Source organism: Apostichopus japonicus, chromosome 17 (assembly GCF_037975245.1).
Source record: "Apostichopus japonicus isolate 1M-3 chromosome 17, ASM3797524v1, whole genome shotgun sequence".
Taxonomy (NCBI): Eukaryota; Metazoa; Echinodermata; class Holothuroidea; order Aspidochirotida; family Stichopodidae; genus Apostichopus; species Apostichopus japonicus.
In genome coordinates this window covers 3567149-3583827 of record NC_092577.1, presented here as the reverse complement: position 1 = coordinate 3583827, position 16679 = coordinate 3567149, and the positions used below count along the sequence as shown (strand labels likewise).

The 16679-nt window shown below is 39.5% G+C and overlaps 1 protein-coding gene and 1 long non-coding RNA gene across 3 annotated transcripts; one reads left to right on the top strand and one right to left on the bottom strand.

Moving 5' to 3' along the window:
- Nucleotides 1-288: 288 nt before the first annotated feature.
- On the top strand, nucleotides 289-1709 carry LOC139984527 (uncharacterized). The gene has a single exon (XM_071998440.1). It carries the CDS (start codon nucleotides 289-291, stop codon nucleotides 1423-1425), a length of 1137 nt encoding a protein of 378 aa, XP_071854541.1. The 3' UTR covers nucleotides 1426-1709.
- Nucleotides 1710-4375: 2666 nt separating this feature from the next.
- On the bottom strand, nucleotides 4376-9003 carry LOC139954781 (uncharacterized). Of its 2 annotated transcripts, none has more exons than XR_011788179.1 (3): nucleotides 8560-9003; nucleotides 6895-7110; nucleotides 4376-5123 (listed from the first exon to the last, which is right to left on the bottom strand). It is a non-coding gene; the product is annotated as an uncharacterized lncRNA (long non-coding RNA). The 2 variants fall into 2 exon arrangements; XR_011788178.1 differs by lacking the exon at nucleotides 8560-9003 and adding an exon at nucleotides 7910-8341 and having other exon boundaries at nucleotides 4377-5123.
- Between the last annotated feature and the right edge of the window lie 7676 nt (nucleotides 9004-16679).

The window sequence follows — 16679 nt, the reverse complement described above, 5'->3', positions numbered from 1 at the left end:
TTGAGAAAGACTTAGATCGAATTGGAGAAGACAGGAATGAGGAGTCCAAGAAGAAAGTCACGAAATGGGGAGTTAAACTCTTGAAAGGTAAGCTGCTAGAAGTAGTAGTAGGCGTTCTATTGCCTAGAAACAGGCCTAGGAACGTAATGTTAGGCCCGGCCCTAGACTAGACCTAGGTGTAGTTCCCCAGCCCCCTCCCCATCTTTATGGCTGGTACCAAAGTTCTGTATACCAAATATTAGCACTTCTTGTAAAGCATGATTTATAAATCATCAGTAAGCTTTAAATATGTCAAAACACTTACTTTCTATTAAGGAGCTAACAACTGATTTTGAGCAGCTTGACGTGCCGGAATTGGCTTCCCTTCTTCGAAGATTTTATGGAGAAGTTCGAAAACAAGATGGTAGTTCATATGCAAACAAAACATACAGAGGACTGAGGGCTGATATCCACCGCCATCTGACAGGGGCTCCCTACAACCGTCATGTAAACATTATGAGAGATAAAGACTTTCAGAGTGCCAATAACGTCTACATTGGAATGATGAAAAAAATCAAGAGAGAAGGCCTAGACGTGAGTTGTCAGAAACCAGCTGAAGGCGACCTCAAAACCATGTTTGAGAGCAAAGTTTTGTCCACAGTTAATCTTTCTTCACTGTTAAACATGGCGTGGTTTTATCTTGAGTACCATTTTTGTCGTCGAGGGCGAGAAGGTCTGCGAAGTCTAAAGAAGTCGTCGTTTAACTTTGGTATCGACGACGCAAATAACGCATATGTCTTTCTTAACTTCAACGAAGCAACTAAAAATCACCCTGGCGACCTCCAAGACGACTTCCAATCCCGGAAACGAATGTATGCCACAGATGACGAAAAATGTCCAGTGAAGGCGATCAAGAAGTATTTGCAAAAGCTGAATCCAAACTGCGAACACTTTTTTCAACGGCCAAAGGTATCTGTTGCTGAATCAGACCAAGTATGGTATGACAACCAGCCGCTGGGGGTTAACACCCTTGGCAAAATGATGGTGAAGATTTCCGAAAAAGCAAAGCTGAGTCAGATATACACAAACCACTGTGTTCGTGCAACAACTATTACAACACTCAGTAATGCTGTCATCGAGACATGGGTCATTATGGCCATGAGTGGACACAGAAAAGAGAGCAGTATAAAAAGTTACTGCCAAGATGCATCTAATTCACAGAAACGATCCTGTTCAAAAGTCTTGCAAGATGCCATCAGAGGTAAAGGACGCGAAAACATGGATCCGCACTCGAGTCTAGGCCAAAGTGTAGGCTGCACAGCTGTTCCCTCCAACAATGACATTAACGTTACTGCTGCTGTTAGGGCTGAAACGTCTAACATGTCCAAACTGTTTTCCAAATGTTCTTTCCAAAGTCCTGTGAATGTTTACCTCCAAAATTCATAGTTATATCCGTATTAAAACACCAAACAGTTGTGGATGCTTTCAGTTTAAATATATCCAGTATCTGTCCGTAATTAAATGTTCGCAAGGCCGTTATGTTGCTCATAGTGTTATAAAGTTAAAGTTAAACGACCGCAGTGCCAAGCACTGTGTAGTGTGTACGTTCAAGTGAGTGTACGTGTTCAATACAATGCCTACTATGTTATCGTATGACTGTATACCATACGTACATGTTTGTCCCTAGAATGGTTGCTATGGGAACCAGAAGCTGTAGGGCATTGATATGATGAAGCCAACTAGTAATTGGGGGGTGGGGGGGGGGAGGGTAATGCAAGCGATGCATCCAGCGATAGCATTACCTCCCATCGTACATTAATCCTGTGAGTAACGCACGCTAGACCGTTGATTAACCCCTTATTCATACACAGTTGACAGATAGTAAAGAGCATAGCGTATGCAAATCTAGATGAATATCACAAAATGAATCAAAATTACCCACCCGTACACTGCAAGGCGAGACGAAGCTCATACACACAGACGCAGAACACACACTCGCACACACACCCATCCATACATACAAGTTAAAATATACAAGTTATGAGAGGTATTTTCAAGAGGACACGCAAACTTCCGTGAAAGTTTTAGTCTGGAACCAAAACCAAAATGGAAAGAAAACAAAAGACCATAAAAATTGACTTTCTAAATATCACAGTATTATATTAAGTGAGCTTTTAGTTATTGAAAGCGATTTATTTCTGCAGATATTGAATACAAGATATTTGTTATATTTTTTTCGAAAGTAAAGTAAAGGTTACACAAACGTTTATGTTACCCAAGTTTGTTATTGACAAGAATCATGTAGTAATAACTTTGGTTATTTGTTAATAGTTTGTTCTATATAAGAGATGACTATCACAACTTATATCTTCTTTTATATCTTAAATTCTTTCCAGGATGTGAAATATATCATAGCCGTTAATCTAGAACCAAAAAAGAAAAGAAAAAACAAACTAACAAACAAAAGACCATAAAAATTGACTTTCTAAATATCACAGTGTAATATTAAGTGAGTTTTTAGTTATTTAAAGCGATTTATTTCTGCAGATATTGAATACAAGATATGTGTTATATTTTTTCGAAAGTAATGTTAAGGTACAAAAACGACGTTTATGTTACCCAAGTTTGTTATTGACAAGAATCATGTAGTACTAACTTTGGTTATTTGTTCATAGTTTGTTATTTGTTAGAGATGACTATCATAACTTATATGTTCCTTAATATCTTAAATTCTTTCCAGGATGTGAAATATATCATAGCCGTTAATATCAAAACGAGCTATTGTCAGTGACATGCACATGATTTATAAATAATTACAGTAGAGGCATAGAGCCAGAAGCGGATACAGGGTTTTATAATGGAAGGGGTGTGGTCCTGCGGTCCTTTATGCCGCTTCTCATTTAGGCGGGTGAGTGGTTTCTCCACCAGCCGCAACAAAAGAAGTTTTACAGGTCAAATATTGGGGCATTTTCAGACTATAAATAAGGTGTGTTATTAGTTCTAAACGCACAATGGGCTATTAGTTAATTTTGAATGTCTTTCTGAGGTTGACAAGAGAGGGGGGGGGGGTGCACCTTTACATCCGCCTCGATCTACGCCCTATCAGGAGTCCTGGGCCCGGAGGTGTGGTCTTTTTCTTTCCCGACTGAATGTACAAAATCCTAGACTGACGATAGTGGGGGAGAGGATGAATGGGAAGGGGGGGTGGTATGACCTCTGCCACCCTTTGCGAACGTCACTGTATGTTTTCCGATTTCTTTGAACGAGTAACAAGAACAATAAATATGTATTGCGATGGACGTAAATTGACATGACCAGATATACATCTAGGTTTTGTGAATAATAGTTTCGAAAACATAAGTTATATGTATTATCATATACCTTTATCATTCATATTTCATTGGTGTATTTACGTTAAAATAACATTTATTAAGAAACGACCGTTAATTTGGTAGGTTACGGTATCCTGATTCTACAGTTGATTTGATATTGATTTAAGTTATCTTGAATAGTAGCTTTTAGGATAACTGAAAGAAATATAGTAACAAAACATTCATGGTAGATGTAAAGTTTTCTTCGTTTAGTAATCCACCGACTCGACTTGTTAATCCATTCCTTAGTTGGTGGCGATCCATATATAGCCGCTGCTTAGCTAGAGGTGACAGTCACAGGGGGCTACAGTAGCTTACATACCGTGTAACTAGGCTTAATGCCCCGGTTTCATTTGATAAAAAACATTTATTGCAAGGAAATGGATCTCAAGACCAGTTCGGCTTTTTATGCTATGTATACACATAGTACACATAAAGGGGCCATTAGTTACATCGCAAAAGTTGAGTGCGATGCTAAATGTTGTTTTGCACGTTCTGATGTCTCTCGCTGTAGTGGCCTTGTTAAAAAAATGTTTTCTCATTCATGACCTACCGGAAACAGTCCTTAACAAATGACAGTCCAAACATACATGCACACAAAGCTGAGATAAGCATACAATTTCTTATGAAAAATTCTCAAAAGAGTAATGTCTCATGGGTAAATATGATAGCCTATCTCTATCGAGCTTAGGGCTCATTATTTCCAATTGTTTTGTAACTGATCAACAATAGCAGGAATATATATTTTAGCAGTTGCTGGTATGAGAGACGAGGTTTAACACTACAGTCGTTCTCTCGTTAATATTTTAGCGCTTGGTTTTGTTCAAACACCCCTCCATGTTGTGTCACTCCCTATACCAGAAAAAAGTTCAAAACTTTTAGTCCAGACTCCTTTCACAATACTTTCAAATTCTCATTCAGTATACAACGAATTATATAGCCAAAAAGCCAGCCCCATCCAAAAAAAAACTTTTGGCAAGCAATATCCATCTCGTATTTGTTTTGTTTTACACTGAAAACTTAAATTGGTTCACCGACTAACATAACGTTAGTCCATCTGGTGCCTCTCCCGACTAACATAGCCTTAGCCAGTTGCTATACCGACTAATTTATTCCCTAGTCAGTTGGATTTCTTAGTCGGTCATCTTAGTCCGTCAGCTTAGTCGATCAACAATTTCTTAGTCGCTAAATGTATATTAGTCAGTTACATTAGTTGGTGACATTAGTCGGTCTTTACCGACTAATTTATATGAGCCACCGACTAGTTTATAGCAGGTTTTACATTAGTCAGGATGGTGCCTCTCCCGACTAACCTTTCTTAGTCGGTATCGACTGACTAGTTGCACTGACTAGAATCACTGAAAGAATCAAACCCGACTAGTTTCACAGACTAGCATCACTGAAAGAAAAGAGAGCAGAAGAAACACAAATAATGTGTACGTTGGCAGTATTTATTTCTGATAAAACTTCTGATGTCTACAAAAGGCTGACTTTCGACAGATAGAGAAGAAATCACTGTAAATAAAATCTGAAAATCTGATTTTTTTTCCAACAAAGTTAAGACAAGTTAATGGATCAAACATGAATCGCAAAAGTATAGCACTGCACAATAATGCAAAGTTGAATCTTGGGCAAGGGTTCCTCATGACTTTCGTTTTAAAGTGGTACCCCAAATCGACACCAGTTAAGTCTTCACGAACAAAGAGTGTTTCTCTTAACTACAAATGGCCTCCCACTTGTCTTCAGGAAGCCAAAATCTGCACCATTATTGACCTGTGAACAGAAAATATGATATACGTGTAAGCACAGATACAGATATAGCACATGATAACTCACATTATCATAAACATACATTTACATTAAAATTTTATAACATATTGGGAGGTATACATTTAAATCTAGGTCCCTCAAATTATAAGCCAGGAATAGCAGCTTTACCAAATTATTATTAGCTTTGCACAGCATAACACCAAGTTATTTCTCAAAGCTTAATAATTATGTTAATCATGTTAATAATGATCCCAATAGACCGGGATCCCAGAGGGTTTGGTTAGCTGGGAAGGTAACCAATTGCCTTGTACATCACAATGTTCACAGTGCATTCCTGTATATGAAACCAGACGACTGGCAAACCGACTGTGGTGGGTGTGGCTGGGAGAGCAATTTTAAAGTCACCTGATAGCTAACCTAGATCAGTTTTCATGGTAACACATCAAAGTAAGTACAATATGTCAGGTATGGCCCCAAGAGCAACAAATGGCCATTGCCAGTAATTATTGGTGGTAGGGTACCCCTGCCAGTGATCTATAATTGACCCCTCAAGGCTGACCTAGGTCAGCTCATGAGGTAACCACTTTAAAACATACTGGAAAATGTTGGTTAGGGCTTCAGATACAACCGATGGGCATTGCCAGTAATTTTTATTGGTGGGGTACCCCTGCCAGTAGACCCCCAAAATGCCCATCCCCCATTGACCTAGATGAGCTCATGATGTAACCAGTTGAAAACTACTGGAAAATGGTATCACTTCATATGTAAGGAATGGGAATTTCCAGTAATTTATATTGGGGGGGGGTACCCCTGCCAGTAGACCCCCAAAATGCCCATCCCCATTGACCTAGATTAGCTCATGAGGTAACCAGTTGAAAACTACTGTAAAATGATTGGCAGGACTCCATATATGTAAGGGATAGGCATTTCCAGTAATTTATATTAGTGGGGTACCCCTGCCAGTAGACCCCCAAAAAGCCCCCCCCCCCCCCTCATTGATCTAGGTCAGCTCATGATTTAACCAGTTGAAAACTACTGGAAAATTATTGACAGGATTCTATATGTAAGGGATGGGCGGACTCTGGCAGTGGTGGCCCACCAATAAAAAATACTGGAAATGCCCATCCTTACATATGAAGTGATACCTATCATTTTCCTGTAGGTTTCAACTGGTCAAATCATGAGCTCACCTAGGTCAATGAGGGGATGGGCATATTGGGGGTCTACTGGCAGGGGTACCCCACCAATAAAAATTACTGGCAATGCCCATCCCTTGTATCTGAAGTCCTAACCAACATTTTCCAGTAGGTTTCAAGTGGTTACCTCATGAGCTGACCTAGGTCAGCCGTGAGGGGTCAATTATAGATCACTGGCAGGGGTACCCCACCACCAATAATTACTGGCGATGGCCATTTGTTGCTCTTGGGGCCATACCTGACACATTGTTCTTACTTTGATGTGGTTACCATGAAAGCTGCTCTAGGTTATTAGGTGACTTTAAAATTGCTCTCCCAGCCACATCCACCACAGTCGGTTTGCCAGTCGTCAGGTTTCATATACAGGAATGCATTGTGAACATTGTGATGTACCAGGCAATTGGTTACCTTCCCAGCTAACCAAACCCTCTGGACTCCCGCTCTACAGATCAGTGAAAATTTGACCAAACTTATGAAGCTTGCACGTAAATGATATACTAGACTTTTTTTTTTTAAAAACAGGTTATGAAAAGTATCTTAAATATCATTAAACAGTTGGGTACAATAGCTAAACTCACTCTTCCATCTTTTTTTCTCTATGGTACTTGTTCCTTTGCTTTTTGGACTCTTGGATAAACTCTTTTGTTCTGCGAAGGGTACCAATATATCATCTTAAAACATGTCTTTAAGCCATATATAACACAGTTCTCCTCTTCTGTTGTTGCCTCCACACTGGTGTCGTACATCACAGGAAAGCTCACCCTTGACTTAGATATTTGGCTTTTCAATTCCTGCTTGAAAAAAGAAACAGCAAAGTATTCATCATTTGAAAAAAAAGAAAAAAAGTTGTCACCACAAAGTTATGTGAGATTTGCTTCCACTATAGTCTCAAAAACCAATCCCAAAGTTTGAAGCAGACTGTATAAAGCTGAAAATTTGAACGAGAGTGTCATCACTATTGCAACCAGAATCAAATGCCCAGAATACAGAGATAATAAAACATGGGCTAAATCTTTGTTTGTTTTTATGATCTTTAAAAATATAAAATTTTAGAAACAGAAATACACTGAGCCAACTTATTTATAGGCCTAATCGTTTTTAGTTGTTATTTTGCTTGCTCACATAACAAGCCTGTTTAGACCTAGGCTAGAGGAGAATCAGTACTTTGTTACACTAAGTTTGTCTTCGGTCGTTTTGATTTAGTCTTACTATAGTAGTACTAAAGTATATAATGGACCGGCGAAGACTAGAGAATACCCAGAGTTTTAGCAACTGCGTTAAACTGTATCATCTGATCTATTATTTACGCCAATGAGTTTCATTCAATCTAGGATCAAAAAGAGAAAACTAATTAATCTTAACCTTTAAATTTTGCTACTAAACAGATATGCTTGAATTACAAATAAATGTCAAAAAAACATCATAATCTAAGAATCGATGCATATACATATACATAAACAGAATAATTTGAATTCGCGCAAGTGAACCCTGCACTACATTGGACAGAAAAAAAACGTGCAATTAGACCAAACTAAACATACTAAATTTTCCGTTAATTCTACATAAAATATCAATACAAATACAACAACTTACTCTTTTGGCAGTATACTAAAAGCACATGTTATAATAACTTCAGACTATCAAGCTTTCCTGAGAAAAAAACGGTTAATACTTCTTACAGTAAGCAAGTCGACCGTGAAGGAATGTCGCAATTGTTTCCTGGGCGTGACCGGAAATTAAATACTAAAAAATGATAAATGAAAAGGTTAAATAGAACTGAAGCGTGCATCCTGACTGCTCGCAACATATAATACCGTTGACTAGCCAACATAATTTGTTCAGACTACTGTGACTGTACGTTTGAAGGTCTAGCCTTGCTTATTCAATATCACAAAGCCTACCCATTTAGATTCACATGGGAAATTACAGGAAATCTTTACCAAATGAGTGTAGACTTCAAATAAACTATTGAGCCTTATAGTTCCAGCATTTGTTTGGAAATAAATTAGAAGATTATGTGCCACTGTTCAATCTAGCCCAATACACACATAACACATTGTTAATTGGTGTTTAGAATGCACACTTCAGTGTTGAGAATGCACTGCAGTACCCAGTAGAAGCCTATAGGCTACTCACTGTCATTGCACTTGTGTATTGCGAAACGCCAACGTGACAACGGTAGCGTTACACTAACCATAATACAGTACTAGTGCCAGTGGCCTAACAATTAACTTTAATTTTACCTTCAAGTTAAAGGAATAACAGGTAGGCCGATGATGCAGTTAATACCTCCATTCTTCTAAAGACCTTCTTGGGTGATTTACGGTTGAAAGTTGCTTAGAGTGATCGTATGAAACTATGCCAAGCCCAGCAAGCTGCCGTTGCCTCTCGGTTTCCAAATTGAAGTGAATCGATTGGGTTAAAATACATTAGTCCGTCGACACCGACTAAGCTACGATTATGGCGTAAATCGGGTGTCCGTATCGTTCTTAGTCCATGGGTTAAAATACCTTAGTCCGTCGCCACCGACTAAGCTGCGATTATATTTTCCTTAGTCAGTGTAAACTAACTAAGAAGCAGCGATGAAACGAAGATTTTTGCTAGTCCGTGTGCATTGACTAACGTTACAGACTAATTTAACGTTAGTCCGTGGCAATATTGACTAGTTTATTTTTTCAGTGTAATGGTTCGACGGAAAGTTTCATATTTCTTAACCCAATAGAAAAATGGAATGGTCTATTAATGACATTCATACTAGTTGATGTTACATGCGATTTGATCGTAATATATGACTAACCTTAACAAGGATTTGGGTGCAAACATATGTTGCCGTAGGGTTCCATAGGATGTTAAAAAGCACTCAAACAAACGGTCAAACGGTATATTCAGCTCGGAGTTCAGTTAAGTATTAGCTCTTCATGAAGTTTATCCTATATCTAATTTTGTTATAGCTCATTTCGCACGCACAGAATCTAAACCTGTGGTACATGTGGGAGTGGGTGCAGGTGAGAGTAGGTTACAGGTGGGAGTGGGGTGCGGTGGGGTACAGGCGTGATGGGGTGCGGGTGGGTGAGGTGCGGGTGGGTTGCCGGTGGGGTTGTGGTACCGGTGAGAGTGATGGTGCTGGCGGGAGTGGGAGTTGTGGTACGATTGGTAGGGTCAAGTGTGATGCACTTTAACTAACTCATGGGAAAAGGTAATAATTCGATTTATGGGCAAGATGGTGGAACCCTAATGAATATGGGTGTACTGGGTAACTCATAGACTTGTCGGCAGGGATGGAGTGGAGCGGTGTTAGAGCAGCTAATGGATTGGGATTGGTGGTAAGAGAAGTCATAAACCAGGTGGTAGCAACTACCTACTGAAAAGCAGGACGAGTAATTCAGAGACATGGTGGTTAAAATGATCGTGGCGTATTTCGATTTAGTAACAACAACAGTGTTTTGTGAATAATTTCTGTCTTGATATAAGGTATAACAAGGACGAAAATGATAGTTTGGATAAACATCCTCTTTAGATAGCCGCACTTTGTTTCGATTCTCCTTTCTTGCATATGCTTTTTATACTCTCTTTGAACTTGTATTTGATTTTGAAACACAACAGCAACATAACAGTACCAGCAACATGAACAACATAGAACTTTGATCTAAAGTTGCCTGTTTCATGTAGCTTGTCCTGTTTTCTAGATTTTTTAAAATTGTGTGTCCCCCCAAAATCATGCTATATATAGTGATAATAATGATGTTTACACGTCAGGTGGAAGTCTCGAGGAACCAGGCCTCGCCCGCCCCCCCCCCCCCTCCCCTCAGAAAAAAAAACGTGCACATGATGGAAAGACTATACTATTTCCAAATTCTCCAACCCTGCAATAATATCACAATAATAAAAACAAAATTACCGTAAGGGGAGGAAATAGACACAAAATTCGTAATTTTGTAGATCTAAGTTTATTCGTTAAATTCGTGATTTACTTTCAGATAGGTAATAATAAAAACGAGTACTAATAACATTATAATTTTAGAAGCTTTCATATGGTATGGTTCCCTATTAACATTCCTCACTCGCACCCTTCCTCAAAAAAATGGTATTGACAGATAAAATAATCCGGACATATTCGCATTGCGTTTCGTTAATGACAACTCTTCCACTCAAATGGCTTCCTTCCTTCTACAGGTGAGCAAACTTGACCAAATGTGTACATAGCGCCACATACTATCTTGCACCAGAGTAATTTGTGTGTGCACCTGCTTGAAGGTAGCGGACATTAGTAGCGGGCATTAAGAGCGGACAATAAGAGCAGATAATAAGGAGAAAAGCGAAGAGCGTACAATAAGCAACGGTGAAGGTGCGGTGGCACTCAATAACTGCAGCTGTTTGTAAATCAAATTTAAGGTACAGTTCGGTACCACTAATGACATATTTAAAATTAATTATCTTTAGTTATAGAGATATTTAGATAGTGCGACATATATCATGGAATAGAGCAAAGACAGTGTCCTCTGTCACTCAATTAATGTTTGATATCGGTGACATAACTTCTGTCTTCGCCAAAATTTCGATTGAAAAAACAAGAACATTTGTGATTGCGTTGAATTCCACGACATCGTGTACTAACTTCCGTTACAAACTAACAAAATGTTTAAAATTAATTATCTTTAGTTATAGAGATAGTTAGATGGTGCGATATATATCACGTAATAGAGCAATGTGTCCTCTATCACTATCTACCGATGCTTGCGCTAACGACGGATCCATAGATAGCGCAGCGCCAGCGGCGTAACGCCTATGGGCTCGGACGGGGCAAACCCAGGGGCCCCGACCAAAGGGGGCCCCGCTGCACTGATGTACATAACTTAGAAGAGGGGTACCATTTTTTATTCTTTTTTTTTAAACGGCACGTTTTCGTTGGAAAAGAAACTATAAACGAGACAATAGACATATTTTTCTGTGCGTGAATACGTTCGTCATAAATCATATGCCCCTGCAACTGCAAATCTCGTATCCTTCTTTCCACACGACTGACTCAAGAGCCTGAGGTACACACTGGAAATGATAGGATACGCTGGTACATATTATAGCGAAATAGCGCCTCCAATTTCAATGAACTCGCTCTGGGTCAGGGTTGCCACATGACATTGACCGATAACTGCCCAAATGACACAAATTTGGCATATTTTGACTACACAGCTGACCTTGTTAATGAGATTGAGTCGTTCCGTTGGTGCTATGGCGATAACTTGAGAGACATGTCACAAGTTTCTGAAGTCCTGCAGCTTCTGAATGACTCGAATGTGACCTTAGTACCTACTCAAAGCTGTTATCGGCTGTGGTCCTAATTATTACACTTCCAGTCACAGTGGCGACCGCAGAAAGATCATTCTCCAAGTTGAAGCTAATCAAGACTTACCTATGTTCAACCATTTCTCAAGATCGGCTGGATTCGCTGGCTATCCTTTCCATCGAGAGCGAGGAGGCATGGTCACTTGATATAGATGGACTAATCGATATGTTTGCTGACAAGAAGCCCAGGCTCAGTAAATTCAAGCCCCAGCCTTTCCAAGTTCTCAGGAACTTGGATACCATTTGTCCACAGGAGTTACGCCACGGGTGGAAATATACATGTTTATGTTAATTGGACATTAGTCATTTGGTCTTATTGTTCTTTCAATCTCTTAATGTATTCTAGCTTTGCAACACATTTTTTCATGTTCCCAGTATGACAGACAAGGCGGACCAAAAATGTGTCTATGAACGCAGATTTCCCCCCAAATCTCAGTCGATAAAATCACCACGAAATGTTCCATATACGGCTTAGATTGCACCAGAGAGCTTGTAGAGCCCCAGAGCTTCCAGGGCCCTAAGGCGGGCCCTGGACCCACGCCTTTGGGACTCCGCGCTCGTGGTGTGCGCTGCGCGCACATCGGTTGATTCTCCACAGCAGCCAGGGGGCCCTTCCTTCCCTGGACACAGGGGCCCCCAGACTCATCGTTACGCCGCTGCGCGGCGCTATCGATCGATGGCGCAAATCGGTCGATAGCGCATAACATGTATACGAATGTAGTTACTAATAGCCATCCTCTGCCTGCCTAAGTAACTATAAGTAAATATTCCAAATATTGATGATACTCCAAAAAACTTCTAAGAGACTAAAAGTATTTGCCATTGAAAGGTTATTTCTATAACTAAAGATAACATTAAATATACACATTTCACACATAATGACTGATTTGTAACGATAATGATACACGCTGTACTGGAATTTTACACAATAATAAATATAATTAATTTTTCAATCGAAAATTTGGCGAAGATAGAAGTTATGTCACCGATATCAAACATTAATTAAGAGTGCAAAAGGACACTTTGCTCTATTCCGTTACGTGTGTCGCACCATCTAACTATTTCTATAACTAAAGATAATTAATTTTAAACATTTCGTTAGTACGTAACGGCAGTTTGTATAAACGATGCAGTGGAATTTAACGCTATCCCAAATATTCTTATTTTTTCAATCGAAATTTTGGCGAAGATAGAAGTTATGTCACCGATATCAAACATGAATAGAGTGAAAGAGGACACTTTGCTCTATTCCGTGACGTGTGCTGCACTATCTAAATATTTCTATAACTAAAAATAATTAATATTAAACATTTCCCTAGTACGTAACTGCAGTTTGTGCACGATGTATAGTGGAATTTAACGCTATCACAAATATATTTACTTTTCTTCAATCAAAAGTTTGGCGAACTTAGAAGTTATGTCGAAATCAAACATCAACAGAGTGATAATGGACACTTTGCTCTATTCCGTGATATCTGTCGCACCATCTAACAATACTATAATTAAGATAATTAATTTTAAACATTTCGTTAGTAAGTAACGGCAGTTGCTACACGATGTAGTGAAATTTAACGTACCGGTAATCACAATATTCTTATTTTTTCAATCGAAATTTTGGCGAAGATAGAAGTTATATCACCGATATCAGACATAAATAGAGTGATAGAGGAGACAGTGATATATTCCGTGATGTGTATCGCATCATCTAACTATATCTATAAACTAAAGATAATTGATTTTAAACATTTCGTTAGTACGTAATGGCAGTTTGTTCACGATGAAGTTGAATTTTTAGCATATAAAAAAGAAGTTATGTCACTGATATCAAACATTAATAAAGTGATAGAAGGGACTCTTCTCTGTCTCGTTATTGCGTAACGCACTTCTTATTTATTCCTATTAAGAAAGATTTTTAATTATTAACATTTCATTATTTGGATGAATTGTCTTAATATTTTATGTACAAACAATTATTGAGTACCACTGCACCTTCACCGTTGCTTACTGTCCGCTAGATATTAGATGGCGCTCTCCGCTTTTCTACTTATTGTCTGCTCTTATTGTCCGCTACTCATGCCCGCTACTTATGTCCGCTACCTTCAAGCAGGTATTTGTGTGCTTCCTGTCACACGTTACTGTACGGCTGAGGTTAGTTCCAAGGTGTTTCGACAACACAGCTAGTTGACCTCTAACGTCACTTCCGTTTCAGATTCGCTGATCGTATTGTGGAGTTTTGGGATGTGTTGGGGATAGAGATGAAGATGCTAGTTACTTTTAGAGCATTTTTAAAACGAAATGCATAAAATCAAGTCAACAAATGATGGAAAACGAAACATTCAGTGTGCGGTACTAACTGTTTGCATCACTAAGGTAAGCGAAACCCTCAGATCTAGGCCCTAGATAAAGATGGTACACGAAACACTCAGTGCGCTGTACCAGGTGTCTGAATCACTGTGTCTGTGATGTGGTGTCGAAACACCCTGCATGGAATTCCAAGTGTTTGAATCACTGTGTCCTGGTAAGTGAAACCCTCAGAATGCAATACCAAGTTTTGTCGAAACACCCTGAAACTAGCCTCAACTCGCTGTGCTGTCGAAACACCTTGACACTAATCTCAGTGAAACCCCTCAGAATGCAATACCAAGTTTTGTTGTCAAAACACCTTCAAACTAGCCTCAACTAGCTGCGTTGTCGAAACACCTTGACACTAATCTCTTTGTTGTCGAAACACCTTGAACCTAGTCTCAACTAGCTGCGTTTTCGAAACACCTTGACCAACTAGCTGCGTTGTCGAAACACCCTAAAACTAGCCGCGTTGTCGAAACACCTTGACACTGATCTCAGTTAAACCCTCAGAATGCAATACCAAGTTTTTTTTTCGAAACACCCTGAAACTAGTCTCAACTAGCTGCGTTGTCAAAACACCTTGACACTAATCTCTTTGTTGTCGAAACCCCCTGAAACTAGCCTCAACTAGCTGTGTTGTCGAAACACCTTGACACTAATATCTTTGTTGTCGAAATACCCTGAAACTAGCCTCAACTAGCTGCGTTGTCGAAACACCTTGACACTTATCTCTTTGTTGTCGAAACACCCTGAAACTAGCCTCAACTAGCTGCGTTGTCGAAACACCTTGACACCAAGCTCTTTTTTGTCGAAACACGCTGAAACTAGCCTCAACTAGCTGCGTTGTCGAAACACCTTGACACTAATCTCTTTGTTGTCGAAACTAGCCTCAACTAGCTGCCTTGTCGAAACACCTTGACTTCAATCTCAGTGAAACCCTCAGAATTCAATACCAAGTTTTGTTGTCGAAACACCCTGAAACTAGCCTCAACTAGCTGCGTTGTCAAAACACCTTGACACTAATCTCTTTGTTGTCGAAACACCCTGAAACTAGCCTCAACTAGCTCTGTTGTCGAAACACCTTGACACTAATATCTTTGTTGTCGAAACACCCTGAAACTAGCCTCAACTAGCTGCGTTGTCGAAACACCTTGACACTAATATCTTTGTTGTCGAAACACCCTGAAACTAGCCTCAACTAGCTGCGTTGTCGAAACACCTTGACACCAAGCTCTTTTTTGTCGAAACACGCTGAAACTAGCCTCAACTAGCTGCGTTGTCGAAACACCTTGACACTAATCTCTTTGTTGTCGAAACTAGCCTCAACTAGCTGCGTTGTCGAAACACCTTGACTTCAATCTCAGTGAAACCCTCAGAATGCAATACCAAGTTTTATTGTCGAAACACCCTGAAACTAGCCTCAACTAGCTGCGTTGTCAAAACACCTTGACACTAATCTCTTTGTTGTTGAAACACCCTGAAACTAGCCTCAACTAGCTGCGTTTCCGAAACACCTTGACACTTATCTCTTTGTTGTCGAAACACCCTGAAACTAGCCTCAACTAGCTGTGTTGTCGAAACACCTTGACAATAATATCTTTGTTGTCGAAACACCCTGAAACTAACCTCAACTAGCTGCGTTGTCGAAACACCTTGTTCCTATTCTCAGTGAAACCCTCAGAATGCAATGCCACGTATTGTTGTCAAAACACCTTCAAACTAGCCTCAACTAGCTGCGTTGTCGAAACACCTTGACACTAGCCTCAACTAGATGTGTTGTCGAAACACCTTGACACTAACCTCAATTAAACCCTCAGATTGCAATTACAAGTCATCTTAATTCACTTCCCATGCTCCATTCATCTTCCATTCTTTATTCCTCAACGTGCCCATTAATCTACCACACCCAATTCATCTAACACACCGTTCACATAGCTCCATTCATTCACCTACTAACCTCACCCACCTTTTGCCATCCACTGATCTACCAAATATACTTCTAACCATTAAGTCAGTCCAACCTTTACTCACTCTATTGCACTTTGACACACCCAGTCTTTACTTTAGTCTGACATAAGTTTCTAAAAGAAACATGCTCAACTTATTTCCCCATAGACACCAAATAGCGCTTACATATTTACCAAATAAGAATAAAATGTTATTAAAGTCTATTATATTTCCACTCTATTCTATGACACTATTGTTTTTCTTTACTTCTTTTCCAGACGCTTTGTGGAGGTTGATCTGACAGATTTACATACAGAGGGACGGCTAACGTGTGAACATACAGAGAGACAAATGGACCAACAGACAAATAAACAGATGAACAGTAACGATGTTATGTCCCCTCCTCACCAACTTTGTCGGCAAAGTGATAATTAGTGCTTTGCATAAGGACATAACACAGGTGCATTGACCAAGAATCAAACTAGGAACCTCTTGCTGTGTGGCTTTGCTAAAAACTTTTAAAAAGAAAGTACTAATAACTTTGTGTAGGGTTGAGCTAACTTACTTTCCTTGCTCCAATGCAGCCATGCCTGTTCCCTGTGAAAGGCACATAAAAACTTCTGTGTACCAGGGAACACTGCATGCAGTGCTTGGTGTTCTTGTTCGGATAGTCAAGCATGAAGAACTTGGGGTTCCATTCAGGGTTCCATCTTTTGATGATGTCAAGGGC